The 14,328-nt window shown below is 39.1% G+C and overlaps 1 protein-coding gene across 1 annotated transcript in view; it reads right to left on the bottom strand.

Moving 5' to 3' along the window:
• The window catches only part of gldc (glycine dehydrogenase (decarboxylating)), a 29,001-nt gene extending 17,428 nt beyond the window's left edge, over nt 1-11,573 (bottom strand). The window contains exons 1-7 of the mRNA XM_036526699.1: nt 11,154-11,573; nt 10,910-10,988; nt 4,668-4,803; nt 3,383-3,547; nt 3,194-3,271; nt 2,140-2,287; nt 887-1,083 (exon numbers count right to left, since the gene is read on the bottom strand). Of these exons, the coding sequence (XP_036382592.1) occupies nt 887-1,083; nt 2,140-2,287; nt 3,194-3,271; nt 3,383-3,547; nt 4,668-4,803; nt 10,910-10,988; nt 11,154-11,444 (1,094 nt within the window). The 5' untranslated portion in view covers nt 11,445-11,573. The remainder of the gene's footprint in view (nt 1-886; nt 1,084-2,139; nt 2,288-3,193; nt 3,272-3,382; nt 3,548-4,667; nt 4,804-10,909; nt 10,989-11,153) is intronic.
• Nucleotides 11,574-14,328: the final 2,755 nt, after the last annotated feature.

Below are 14,328 nucleotides of genomic sequence, written 5' to 3'. Positions count from 1 at the left end.
TTGCATCTCATGCCTTGTCATTAGCAATTTCAACGTTGAATTAGCAAGTTAAACATTGTACAACGTACTTTAATCTGTTACTTTTAAAAGGTGGATTCAGTATAACCCACTTAATATCACCTCTGCCATGCAAAATAAAGTGATATTAAGCAGAGTGTGACTAAGATTTGATTATTACACAAGGGCACCACCATGCACTGAAACAATATTTCAGTGACGCTTATGAATCAATTTTACAGTAAAATTGCATTTTGCACATGTTATTATGTACTTACTATTACAAGAAAACCCCCTTGAGAATATTTCTCAAAACTATGTTAGCTGTTCCAAGTCTGGCAAGCTAAATTGCTAGAGGGTGAAATAAATGAAAAGTATAAACAACACAGCCTTACATTCATTGAGAGTGAGTGTGACTATGAGCTATCCTATTTGTAATTCAAAACTAGTAAACTGGTTAATAATTGACATCCTTGCTTTCAAGCTTTCGCAAGCCTGACCAGTTATAAAGTACCGTTTTGAACTTGCAAGCTTGCATTATTATAACACTTGTTTTCAAGGTCATAGTTCGAGCCTTCAGACTTCTGCAACCTTCAACCATGACCTGCCAATGCTCGCACTAATATCACACTCCCATCACTATGTCCCAATGGATAATCATTTGTTTGTGTCCTACCTAGTTAACATCTCAATTACTTTTTAAACATCATAAGTACATAACATGACAATGTGGGTTAAAATGCAAATAATCAGTGTATTCTTCAGGAGCTCAAAAGGTTAAAAACAGGCCCTGGTCACAGAGCAGAGGCAAAATTAAAAATGTGTTTGTTTCCACCAAGTTAAACAGCGTAAAAATTATATTGTAAAGAAGCTTTCAGTGTATGCTCACCTCGTGACTCCAACCATCCTTCCTGGCATCATCCTCACCAGATTTTCTTTGACAGAGAAGAATGCAGCATGAGGGCCTCCATAGCACAGGGGCACCCCAAATCTTTGAGAACTGCCCAGTGCAATGTCCACCCCAAACTCGCCTGGTGGGCGCAGCACACAGAGAGCCAGCAGGTCGGTGGCACAGCAGGCCAGAGCCTGAAGGGACAAGAACATCATCCCACATGGATCCCCAGTAGATTGGGAAACTATTCACACTCAAGACAGAACCTGATGACATTGGAGAATTAGTTGTTGCATCAACCAGGGTGAGCAAATAGGCACCAGATGCATGCCTGTACATTAACTTCTGGTAAGTGAGCTAAGGTCAAAACTAACTCGTTTTATCAATGATATTATCAAGAAATATGTTAATCTCACATCCTATACACTTAACATAACTCTGAGCCAGAGAGGATGATATGAAATGCAACATAAAAATCATGTCTGTCTTGCGCAAAATGGAAAGAGTTTTGTTAATAGATTTGTCACTATTTGGCAACATTACTTTGATTAAATGATCAGAATCTTTGCATTTTGAGGAGACATGGGGAGATATTAGAGCTAGTCCAGCCATAAAACTATCCTCAAACAAAATGGAGAGAAAAATACAAATAATCATGACCACTCAAAAATGCACATGAGCTACCAGTCATTAAAGCTGAACAGGTCCCCCACTTAGAACTGATTTACAACATAAAAACACAGGGCTGGAATTCCCAGACACTGAAGAATGTCATTAATTCCAGGATCACAACTGCCTGGATGTTGCTTGGCCAGAGGACAGAGAGCTACAGAGGAGCTACAAAACCCACCTCTAAAAAGCAAATAGATTCATCTTTCCAACTCAAGGTTAAATTTGAAACTCTCAATAAATTGTGCTAAAGTCTCAGCACTGCACATCATATAAATATAATTTTGCACGGTAAAAACTGTTCCTATAAAGTTATTAATATCTACACCAAGACAGGCAGTCACAGAGCTTACAGAGATTTAATATTTATAATAATATTTGATAATATTTATAATATTTAACATATTTAACAGATATTGTGTAAAACCACTGAAATATACCTTCTTTGTCTAACTACAAGAAACAAACAAATCAAAGATGTGGTAAGATGAGTGGATCCATTGCTTCCTAGAAACAACTGATGTTTAAACTGCACCAGTTCAGGTATTTGATGTGTCTAACTCCTCTTGGACCCATCTTACCCCAGCCTTGTGTGCACGATCCACCAACCCTGTGAAGTCCTCCACTCTACCCTCAGTGTCTGGATACTGGAACAGCACGCCAGACACGTCCTTCCCACTGAAGTCCATCTCATGAGGCAATTTCAGCTCTGTCTTCACTCCAATGTAGCTGCCATCGAGAAAATGACATGCCAGGATGCAGTTGTGGAGTACAGTTTACAAAACTAAACTGATCAGATGACAATGTAAAGTATAATGCTATTTAGACTTCATATTGGGCATCCAGAGCAACCTACAAAGTAACAAAAATGCACGTACTTAATTTGAACTTTCAGAGTAAGTGTCCAGCAGTACAATATAAATGGATAATATGTGAGTATGTGAGCTATGCAAGTTGCTCTAAAATCCTTTGTTTCATTTGTTCTTTGTGGCTGGAGCCAAGATGTGATGTGAACCCATACAGTTCAACAGTATAAATTTGATAAAAGGATACATTATCACTTAACGACATACATAACGACGTTGTGGACTAAAGGGAAATCGAGGACATTACTTTTATATTATTGTTACATTATCAAAGTAATAATGTAACAACTAAGTTACATCTGTGATTATGAAAAGTACACAAACAGTAAATGTGGGATTGACTAAAATCAAAGTGTATAAGTTGACTGCAGTGTACAGTTACAGAAGGTGTACTGAATACTATGAAACATGACTTGCAAATACACAGGGAGCCATGTTTGTGTTTTGGAGCATGACCGGTATGTCCCACATTACTACTCTGCCACAGTAATGATCTCATTCAGCACAAAGAGCCAGTGCCGATGCTGCTGTTTTGACATGTTTCTCAGGACTACAGTGTGGGAGTGCCTGCTGTGACAAAAACAATTTAACTTTGAATACTTCCAAGTGTTCAGATGTGTATACAGTTCACTGACTGAATCATCTAAGCCACAACAATTTTATTGAAAACCATGCTTTGAAGACATGCTGAAATCCAACTTCCAAAAACAGTTTCATTTATGAGATAAAGGAAGTGTTCATGTTGCATAAACAATCAAACGGCCCTTACTTGGCTCTGGTTTGTACCACAGCGATAGTTTGAGGGTGGCAACGGGGGTCGATATAAAATGTTCTTTTTTTATTCTGCCTGGGTACAGAGAATGACAAAAATGGGTCACACACTTTTGCACATACTGCAAATGTGATATATAGTAAACATGAATTGCCTTCTACTTTGACCTTGAAATTGGCCACTCACCTGTGGCAGAGCTGCATGGCCTCTGCAGCTGCTGTGCCCTCATCCAAGAGTGAGGCATTGGCAACTGCCATACCTGTAATGTCACACACCATGGTCTGGTAGTTAAGCAGGCTTTCTAGACGACCTTGAGACACCTCTGGCTGGTAGGGTGTGTACTGTGTAACCCTAGGGGAGACAGGAAAAGCTGAGGTTCAGGAATTTCCATCATTAAGTCCTCTCTTATTTTTAATCTACTAGGATCACACAAAAACAAAACAGGAGATACTGTTCACCTACATAAAATTTCAACTGGCCTAAGGTTGGATCCAGAGTTTTGTCTTACATGTCAATGCATTAGATTCACTGTAACTTAAAACAATTTGAAACTTTTTGGTCTAGCTTGCCTCAGTCAACTATGTTGAAATATGCTGGTGACAGCTGAAAGGGAGGACTTAACAGCTATGTTAGTTTTCACTCCTTTTGGTGTAACACTGGTCACAATGTGGCCTGCAGATTCAGTTTATCAGACACCACTCAGAAATTATGTTTGCATGGGAGATCAGAGAAACTGGCACAATAAAACAACCCCGACCCATTGACCGATGACCAAACAAACACAGGTCTAGTGCAACACCCTACGGTGTGAATTGTAGTTCCTCCCATCCCGGCAACACATTTAAATGTGCAAAAGAATGTGCTGCACGGTATATTCACCTTTTGGTGGCTGTAGAAAATTCATGCATTTCAGTAATTTTTCAGATACAGAAAGTATAACAAAGCAAAAATATAGATAACTAAAACAGTCTAAGTGCCTAAAAATGAAATGGTAATTACAAACCTCATCACTGCTCTTTGATTGCTTTTGACTGGCATCTTTAGGGGGTTTTTGACCAACATACTTTGGAAACTGAACAACACCTTAATGAAATCACAAGATCATTCGCGTGAAGAAACAAATGGAATTGAATTCAGAGATCATAAGGTCTTAAGTCAGAGTCTTCAAACTAGAGACTCAATCCTTAAGTCACAAGCTGTGTCATCTGATGATGCCCACATTATTCCTACACGTGTCAATTATAACTATAATCGTCTAAAAACTGGAGACATATGGTTGTCTGTGAGTGCTGTTTTAAGTAACAGATGGAACAACCAATAGTGGCACTTCATGTATTGTTCCAGAAAACATGCAAAGGCAAATCTAATATCTCAAAATCTAGTTTATTTTCATCATTACTAAAAGGGTACAGTGGTACGTATACAGCTGTGCAGGTCATGTGTCTGGATTACAAATAACAGCAGAACTAACCATCCAGAGTTTTCCAGCAGATTTCTCTGTATGACCGGTGGCACAGAGCAGTTATAGTAACCCATTCCAATGTAGGACCTCCAGAGCTTGTTCTTGCTTGCGATCTTGTGCAGGGTATCCAAAATTTCATTTTCACCTGCAAAGCAATAATCACATATATATCTATTTACATGTGCACTCTGCAGGCATGTTCCATCTCTTAAGAGACATGCTGACTATTTTGAGAAAATATTATTTCTTTACTTAAAGCAATATATTGTGGTATTAACAATAAGCTATGCAATGATAAACCTCAAAGAATGAAAAAGGCTGTACAAAAGGCACCATATTCATTTAATATCACTACTGATGTACAACACACAATTTCATGTATTGGGGAGAACATGCATGTTTGTCTCTTCTGGTAGCTGACAGAAATAACACCAAGTGGCCCAGCAAAACATTACACTCACTAACCTAAGGAGACACCAGAGTTAAATGAGTGAAGAAGGCATTTCATGAAACTGTGGTGTGGTGTGAGCATAGTGTTGTAGTGAAGTGAAAAGAAGTGTAAAAAGTGCATCTCCTCTGCTATCAGACCGGATGACTACATTGTGACTCAGATCTTGTTAAAGCTTGAGCAGGTTTGGGATAAGCAATATAATCACATGCTATTTCCAGAATCTAGACCTACCTTCTTAGAGCTGGCCAAACAGGAAATTTAAATGCACCGATGAGTTAAGAAAAGGCGAAAAAGGAAAAGCAGGACAGGAGAAAGGACATAAAAACAGGATACGAGACAGGAAATGAATAGGAACACAACACTAAAGTGACAAGGACAGACCATTCAGCCCATCCTCACTCATTTGCCCATCTAGAGTGATGTACAGCAGATAGAAGCATTATGTTAGAAAGTAAACATGTAGGGTCCTCAAATACAATTCACTAATTGTTTATATATATTGTATATATAATATACTAGACCAGATTTTTACAAAGCAATAACCAAAAAGCTTTCAGTTGTATTAAATGTGAACCCTTCCAGCTTTACAGTTAATAAAAAAAACCTAAAAATTCTGAAATGCCACATTAACATGAGTTAATCAAAATTAAGATGAATTCTGTGTGTGTGTGTGTGTATAATATTTCTATGATTCACTCAAGTGAAAATATAAAGGAAGGGCAGCATATGGCCCATTTTCCGATGGCTAGCCATCTAGTTTAAGTTTCAGTGCTACAGAGAGGAGAACTGCCAGTGCACACTGGGACACTGGAATTCCCCAGGCATTCCATTGCTGCTTAGCAACTCTTCCAGCTGGGCAAGGACAATACTGCTGGAGCAGAGCCCACATTATTCTAGTAACTACAAAAACATCAGAGCACTTATCAGCTTTTTGTGGGGGTGTCAATTGGAGAGTGCCTGCTGACAGACATGTATTTGTAGTTGTATTAATGCATTATGAAAAATGTTTCTGTACTGAAATTGCATCCCAGGCCCAGATTCAACGTAACACAATAAACCAATTAAATTTAAGCAAGTTTTCATTTGTTCCTTTCTTAACATGAGGCTGGCAGTTGCTGTAATTTAAGATTTTAAGGAACAGAAAAATATTCATTACAGAAATCTGGGCCTTACTCCCCTGAAGTGTCACTATGATATTTAAGTTGATTCAAATAATCTCTGCCACCAAGTAAGAAAATTATATATAAAATAATAATAAATGACACAGTAGGTCATTCAAGTGAAGTTTTTGAAAATCTGGGACGTTCAGTTCAATAGTTTGTCTACAGAAGTGCAAATCAATGTTTCAAGCCTGACAGTCTGTCATTAAATGAAATCTACAAATTAGTGAAAAGTACCACTCATTTGTCTTTCACATTGCCCTTTGCCAATAGTCATCTGAACTGCCCCAAATGGGTCTAATCTAGCCTGTTTTGAAAAAATCCAGCAAGATCTATTGTCTAAGAGAGAATCCCCTGCAGGAAATGCTAACTAAGCACATCACTGCCAAACAGGCAGAGGTCAGCCTTGCTCACATTTTTTTTTCACCATAGCCAATCTGACATAGACAGCGGACTGACAAGGAGAGGAATAGAATGCACTGTACTGTTTCAGTAATGCACATCCACTCTTGAGTAAGAACACTTCACAACCTTTTTCAATTAAGCAGTACTGTCTTGATGGAGCCAATTAATCTTCCCCGCCAAGGAGAAAGTATTATTATAATATGATAGCTGGATAGTTTAAAGGAAGCTGGATGTTAGTCCACAAGGACTACATTTGAGGAGGCCAGATCTATGCTTGCAAAGACAGTTGTCGCAACTTGTGCCAAAGGCCTCACCTTGTCATGTTGGTGGAGGTGTTTAAATCACTGTAAACATGATTTAAAAACAAACACTAAAACTAACATTTTCTAACCAGCTCATGCAGGAGGACACATTCTAATTCTCGTATCAAAAGGTCCTGCAATGGATCATTTAGAAGGCCTGCAATAATGATAATTTACAAATCCAATACACCGTCATACAATATAAAATGGAACTGGGTCACCAAATTAAATAATATTACCATAAAGCCAATATGGCTTTGAAATTTACTTCAATCATCACATAAAGTATGTGCATTGGCCTATTGGCCTAGAAAGCTTATGAAAAGGATTCCATAATTCCTAGAATATACATAACAGCAAATTAAAAGGGCATACTTCTATACACAAAGACATGTCTAATTTTGGTTCATCACCTTGAGAATTTACAAGGTACATTTCAAGGTCCTGCTCTTTGTAGGTGACAGAATTTGACTGAAATGCCCATAACATGGTATAACTGCACACTGCAGATAGTGGGCATGGGCAAAGGCCATTTTTAGAAGTATCAACAGTGTTGTCCTTACAATCGTGTGACATTTCACTGGGATTGGGACTGGAATGTCACAAGTGAGAAAAATCAGGCAAAGGCGGAAAATACATGTACAATAGACCTACCAGTCCTTCAGGCTTGGAAAGCTAATCATTTTCTCCTGAGGTAGAACCCACAGGGGTTGATAAAATAATAAAACACCAAACAATGAATGAATATTTATTTATTAATAAGGAGCTGGGGTATTTTAGAATGAATAGCCTACCTTACTTTTACTGGTATAGTGTAGGCCTAATAATTAAGATATGTGCTATAACTATATCTAATTTGCCAGTCATTTCACGTTTCATATCTAAAATAAGATTATTGTGATGCTATTTATTTAATAAGGCTATTTTTCTTGTTTTGCTATGTAGTTAGTGTGTGAGTTTTGCAATGAAGTGGCACTGTACAGTTGTCAGCTGCTAGCTAGAGAGTGTCATCTTGACTAAGCAGGGCTTTTTCTCCCTTAACTTCCACTGCTAAGAAGTCCAGATTTTCTGCACATTATAGTAGGTCATGCATTGCGTCCACTGGCCTCGGTTTCTATCAGGTTGTGAATGGCAGCCCTACTATAAATATCAGCTTGTGACGCTCACAGCATACAGTGTGTTCCAGAGACTGGGACACAGAGGTGTAGCTTCATGTCTGTGGTCATTTTGAGGCCATTGTTTTGTGGCTTTTAATCTATTAAGTAAGTGTCCGTCTATCGTTGTCAGTGAGCTTCAACTTGCAACCATTGCTGCTCTTTCCTAATTTGGTTTTTCTTAGACATATGCTGTCATTTTTTACACTTTCCCTTGACACATTAAATGATTTTACTGCATCTGTGACTGATGTACTTGCAACTCTGTCTGCTAGATCTCTCATATTGCTTTAGAAACACATATATTAAAGTGTTGATTTTAAAATATCTTATTGGACACACACTGGTAAAATTAGTATTGACATTAAAACGAAACGCATCCATGGGCGTAAATTATTGGGGGGATGGGGTGGGTAACCCCCCCAATAATCAAAACAGGCCAATACCCCCCCAAATAACCATATCATGACGATGAATGTTATAAAACATGATGAAGTGGTTGGTCTTCGTATTGTAAGACTTGGTTGCGTCCAACCCATCCTAATCTCCCTGCATCTTCTCAAGCAGCAGCAGTAGCTGGTGCAAGCTGTAGCAAGCCGGCGTACAAAATGAGAAGAGGAGCAACGAAAGACCAACCAACAATTTTAAGTTGTTGGTCTAACAAAAAGAGCAAAACCTCTTCCCAACAGGAGGTATGCTACTGTAATTGCGCTATCACTCAGGAGTCAAATAATTGAATGAGTCTTATTTTCTGCTATGGTTTCATTGTGTTAGCTGAACTGTTAGCTAGCTATACTAGCCATCATAGAATCAGACCACTTTTACCGTATCTTGCTAGTATGAGGTATAACTAGTGATTATTTATAAGGTATATCAAGCAATTATTTATTGTTAACAAATATAATTTAGGAATTACCCATTGAGCCTATATTCTTTAAAGCTTTGAGACTGTTTTTTTTATATGGATACAAAACGGTGCAAAGGTGGGGTGGGTGTGACACCTTCCAGGGTCTTGACAGCTATCAATGCTGCAATAATTATCACAGAACAATAGGGATTAAGTACTGTTAAATTGTGGCATAACTAGTACATGGCAAAAGATATGTTCACGAAGTGATAAATACCCACTTTACTAATATTGGAACAACAAACTGATGCGTTACAAATTTGGTGCTTTTATCACAAAGTGAATGATTTTATGCTATTCCACTGCACTAGTTGGGATATGTAGATCATGTTGTTTTGGTATATCTCTTCCCCTTAAAATTCATGCGAAACAGCCATTTAACAGCCTTTTTGCAAAAAAAAAAAAAAAAAAAAAATCTTCTTTGTTGGGGTCAGGCATGCTCCTGGACCCCCCTTCATGGGTGGAGACCTCAACCCCCCCAATGTTCAACCCAAAGTTACACCCCTGAACACATCCTTTTACTTCGAAATACAAGTCCTTTTTTGATTTTGTGCTTCCATTATTCTGTCTTCCTCCTGTATATAATAATAAAGCAAAAGCAAATAACTGAACATTTATCTCTTCTTTATTATCCTTTTCAACCGTTCCATCAGTTATTAATTCCATTTAAGGCTGCATAATTACTCTCCAGACCAAGGCTAGTATTTGTAGCCCCCACCTGCTCCTACTTTGATAATAAAGATGTACAGGACGCACATCGTGGATACATCTTCGGCTTTGCTGGTGGATCTGGCACGCATTTCTGAAAATTGGACGTGGCATTCGGTGTTCATAAATATCTGACCATCAAACGGTAGACAAAACATTACAATCAAAATCCTTAAAAATACTCATATAGTCAAAGTTTCTCTTCGTTATTAACCGTGGAATGTTTCTAGTCGTATCATTCAACCCGCAGCCTCTGCACCCATTCGCCATTTATTTAATCACAAACCTGAAACGACAATTCACAAGATTTCTTCCACAACTCATTTTACTGCCAGTACGCAACAATCATGAAAGGAACACCAGATATCTCCCCGTTGATAAAACGTTCCTACATCTACCAGAATTAAATCTTCCTTCGCAAACCCTACAATGGGGTATCAAAGGTTAGCATGCTGCAAGCTGTTTTTGAAGAAACACTTCCTTCCGTTAATAAGCTTTGTATACTATAGGTACAAAAAGATGAATATAAAACATGTGAAATATCTGAGATGTGAAATAATAAAATGCTGGGGAGGCATGAAGACAGCCCATATTTGGATATATGGAATCCTTGCTGAGAGCATAAACCGTTGCAGCTGTGATGTAATGCTAACGCCAACCAGATTAAACTGGACTTGGGACGAGAGCTCAAGGCTGAACTTTACACTCTAATTGCCATCCTATTAGCATCGGCAGCAGCCAACAGGAGATTGGTGCTGCTCGGTGGGTTTCGCAAAAACAACTCCAAATATGTTCAAAGGAAGACTTAGGGTAAGAGCACCGCACAGAACACAGGCACATAATGAGTGCATCCTACATTTAACCAAATCTCATTTTCTTATTTAACTAAAATAAAATGATAATAAAAACCGTTACATTAACAGGCTGTTTTTATTCACCTTCAGCAGCACAGACGTGAGGAAAATGGTTATGTCCGCAGGTGGTTAATAAATACAATTTGCATGCTGAACGTCAGCATTTCAAAATAAATGCAAGTTCTAAGACTACTCTGAATAGTAGAACGATGAGAGATAGCGAACATACGGCTAGCATGTGGAGAAATGATAACCACAACACGTGCAATCTTGTTAGAGTGACGTCTGAAACAATGAAATCTTCACTTACATATTGGATCATCCATTTTCAAACTTCTTTGCAAACGAATTGAGCCTGGGAGAGTTTTTTCAACCAGTTCGGCAACTGTCTGAAAAACAAAGAAGTATTAGCTGGACAAGAGCGCACCACAATAGCTCCCAAAACGACACAGTTAAAGATACGACAAATTATTATAATTGCTCGTTGTTAACCGTTGGCGTATGACATCTGTGTCTACACTATTGTGAATTCTTCTGATAATTGCAAAACTTACCCCAAGTCCGAGGGTGTCGAGCATCTCTCTTTTCTCTTTGTCACCTGGTCCAATATGCCTCTCGGCGAAGTCATCATGCCGTGGTAGTATTCTCTCAATCTGCCTGGATGTGGCAAAAACCGCTGAACCCCGAAGTGCCCGCACTGGCACAAAAACATGTTCATTTTTGTTCACGATGTTTTTAGCTTGCGATTTTCGTAAAGTACCACTTCTCCCACATAGTTTCCTACGAGGTATATGGGTGTTCACGGACCTAAAGATGAGACCCCAGGATTTTGCACAGCTTTGCATTTTCAGTCTAACTTAAAATATATTTCTAGATGTTCTATGCCTAATTCAATATTGCTCTTTTTAATATGTCCGATGCTCCCCAGGTGACACGTAAAACTCCTAACAAAGAAGTCTGCCAAGTTCTTAAAAAGTGACTCGTTTATACGCCTCCTCATTACACAAGACCTAGCCAATCGACAACAGAAAGCGCACTGACGCAGTGTCAAGCCCCCCGTCCACAGCGCCTTTGAACTTTCTCACGTGCTTGCGTTTCATGACAGTCCTGCGTTCAGTTTTTGTCACTTTGTTGTATTTAAATAGCGCATAGACTTTTGTCGTTTAACTGTATTACTTGTTAAGCTGTAAAAATAACAATTACGCGCCGAGACCTAGAGAGAAAGAAATTATGTTTATATTTAGTGCAGACTCCAGTCTTGTTAATTCTGATATCAGTTCTGCGTCAGGCACATTGAGGACGTACATGCTCAACCATTTGTACTCAGAATAGTAATGTGAAAAGAAGAGCAAAGACATTATGTGCAGGAAATAGTTCAGCATGGAAAAATCGTCATAAACATAGGTCACAGCAAACAGGTAGCATTTTACTAATGTGAAACCAAACACATTTTCAAATACTGGCAGACATTCAGGATCACTCTCCTTGAAATTAGTTGGAGTGCTGTTTTGATGAAAGAAAGACTCAACCTTTTCTGAGCTGAGGCAGTATGGCAACAATGGATGCTGATAGAAATCTGTCTTAGTTTAATCAAGGAACTGTCTTTCATCTTGCTCTTTGGGGTGTACAGAAGTACATGTGCATTCTGTTTTGTGTGGTACCCTGAGAGTATGGCTCTACATGTGCAGTGGCCTCTCAATTCTGTAACTGTAATACAAACATTCAACCTGTCACCCGGGTTGCACAAAAAGTCATATCTAACATCGGGATATAAGGAGACAAATGATCCGTCTGGATCCTATCATCTCTAAGCACCCCCACAGCGCCGGGTCTGCCTAAGACAAATACTCTGTGCATCAAAGATGACAGGACCATTGTTGGATATGTTGATAAATAAAATATTTGAATTTCTATTGCATAACTAGTTTCCCTGTGTTTGAAACTTCCTTTAACAGAGGTGTCTATCTGTATATAGATAGATATATAATCACCGTTGTTGCCTCAACCTGAGTTAACATGCTGTCTGTAGCCTGGGAAATCTAAGAGCTAAGCTGGCTGCAGAGGTAAAGACCTAACCTGCATGTATGTTGTATAAATGTGGCAGTGGCGTTACTAGCATGTCATCCTGGGGTGGGCATTTGGATATGTGGGGTGGGCAACTATATCCAATATGAAAAGAGCCACAACTCAAAAACCTCTCTTTCTGCCTGTACAACGCAGGTCACTTTTCATTCAAAAATGCTCCGATAAAAGCTGTAGGCCCACATATACAATAGTGAATGCAACTACAGTTGTGCTATTCCCACATGACAAAAAATATTACAATTGCTGATTATTTCTATTTATACTGTAATTGCAGTTATTAACGTAGTTTGATGGACACAAAATTTACAGAAATGAAGGATCAGAGTGCAGTACTAGCAAACTTAATGCAGAATTACAGACTGTCATTTTCAAGCCACTCTGTTGAAAGTGATTTTGAATACAGTCGCATTCAGAACTGGGTATGGAGGTTGGTAGTTCTAGTCCAAGCTGCCGTAGGTAAATTCATAAATATATTTCCAATGAATAAATTTAGCAAAATATATCATGGGTAAGCACAGAACACCCTGCCAGAAAATGCACCCCCACTCTGTGTCTCAGCCTAGGGTTAGGCCATAGATTCACCAAACAATCCAGCCACATAGGCTAATGCCACCGGTTTTATCAAAAGTTCGTCCCGTGCTGACTTTGGAATCAAAATATCACCAATATATACACCAATACCGTATATTCCTGTAGTAGTTATTACAGATTACAAAGCTATACATTGGAAAAGAGGGCATAACAACGGCATAGCCTATGCCTTGCAAACACCTTGCAGTCATAACAATTCATCCATTAACAACAGACATGTTGAGAAACGAATGACAATACATGAGACACAGAGGGGGGGTGCATTTTCTGGCAGGGTGTTTTGTGCTTACCCATGATATATTTTGCTACATTTATTCATTGGAAATATATATATGTACACAATATGGACAAAAGTATTCGGACGCTTGACCATTACATTGTAATGACATTGTATTCAAATACATATACTTTAATATGGAGTTGCTCCCCCTTTTGCAGCTATAACAGCTTCCACTCTTCTTGGAAGGCTTTCCACAAGATTTTGGAGTGTTTCTGTGGGAATTTGTGCCCATTTATTCTGTAGAGCATTTATGAGGTCAGGCACTGATGTTGGACGAGAAGGCCTGGCTCGCAATCTCCGTTCCAGTTCATCCCAAAGGTGCTGGATGGGGTTGAGGTCAGGGCTCTGTGCGGGCCAGTCAAGTTCTTCCACACCGAACTCATCAAACCATGTCTTTATAGTCATTGCTATGTGGAGAAAAGAGCACAGGTAATTATATTAAATGAACAATGGGTATTGACATGAAAGGCCGTCCCCTGGTGGCCTCCCTTAGTGGACTGCAGATAGACTCCCCTGTCTTTGTAGAATGTGGCTGCAGCTTCAGCCTGGACACATCCAATAAATTGTAAGGGCTCAGGCAAGGACTCAGTCGCAGACCAAGAGAGCTTCAGGTTCCAGTCGGGTTTATTAATGACGGCAGGCAAGTTGCACAACAAAAGCAGGCAGGGTCGAAAACCGGAAGGCAGTCCGTGGACAAAAGCAGGGTCGGTAACAGAAGCAGGCAGGGTCAGGAACCGGGCAGGCAAACGATCAGGCAACGGGACAAAACGGCA

Source organism: Megalops cyprinoides, chromosome 4, assembly GCF_013368585.1.
Source record: "Megalops cyprinoides isolate fMegCyp1 chromosome 4, fMegCyp1.pri, whole genome shotgun sequence".
Taxonomy (NCBI): domain Eukaryota; kingdom Metazoa; phylum Chordata; class Actinopteri; order Elopiformes; family Megalopidae; genus Megalops; species Megalops cyprinoides.
Note: the sequence above shows the minus strand (reverse complement) of the source record. Positions and strands in the feature narration are given on the sequence as shown.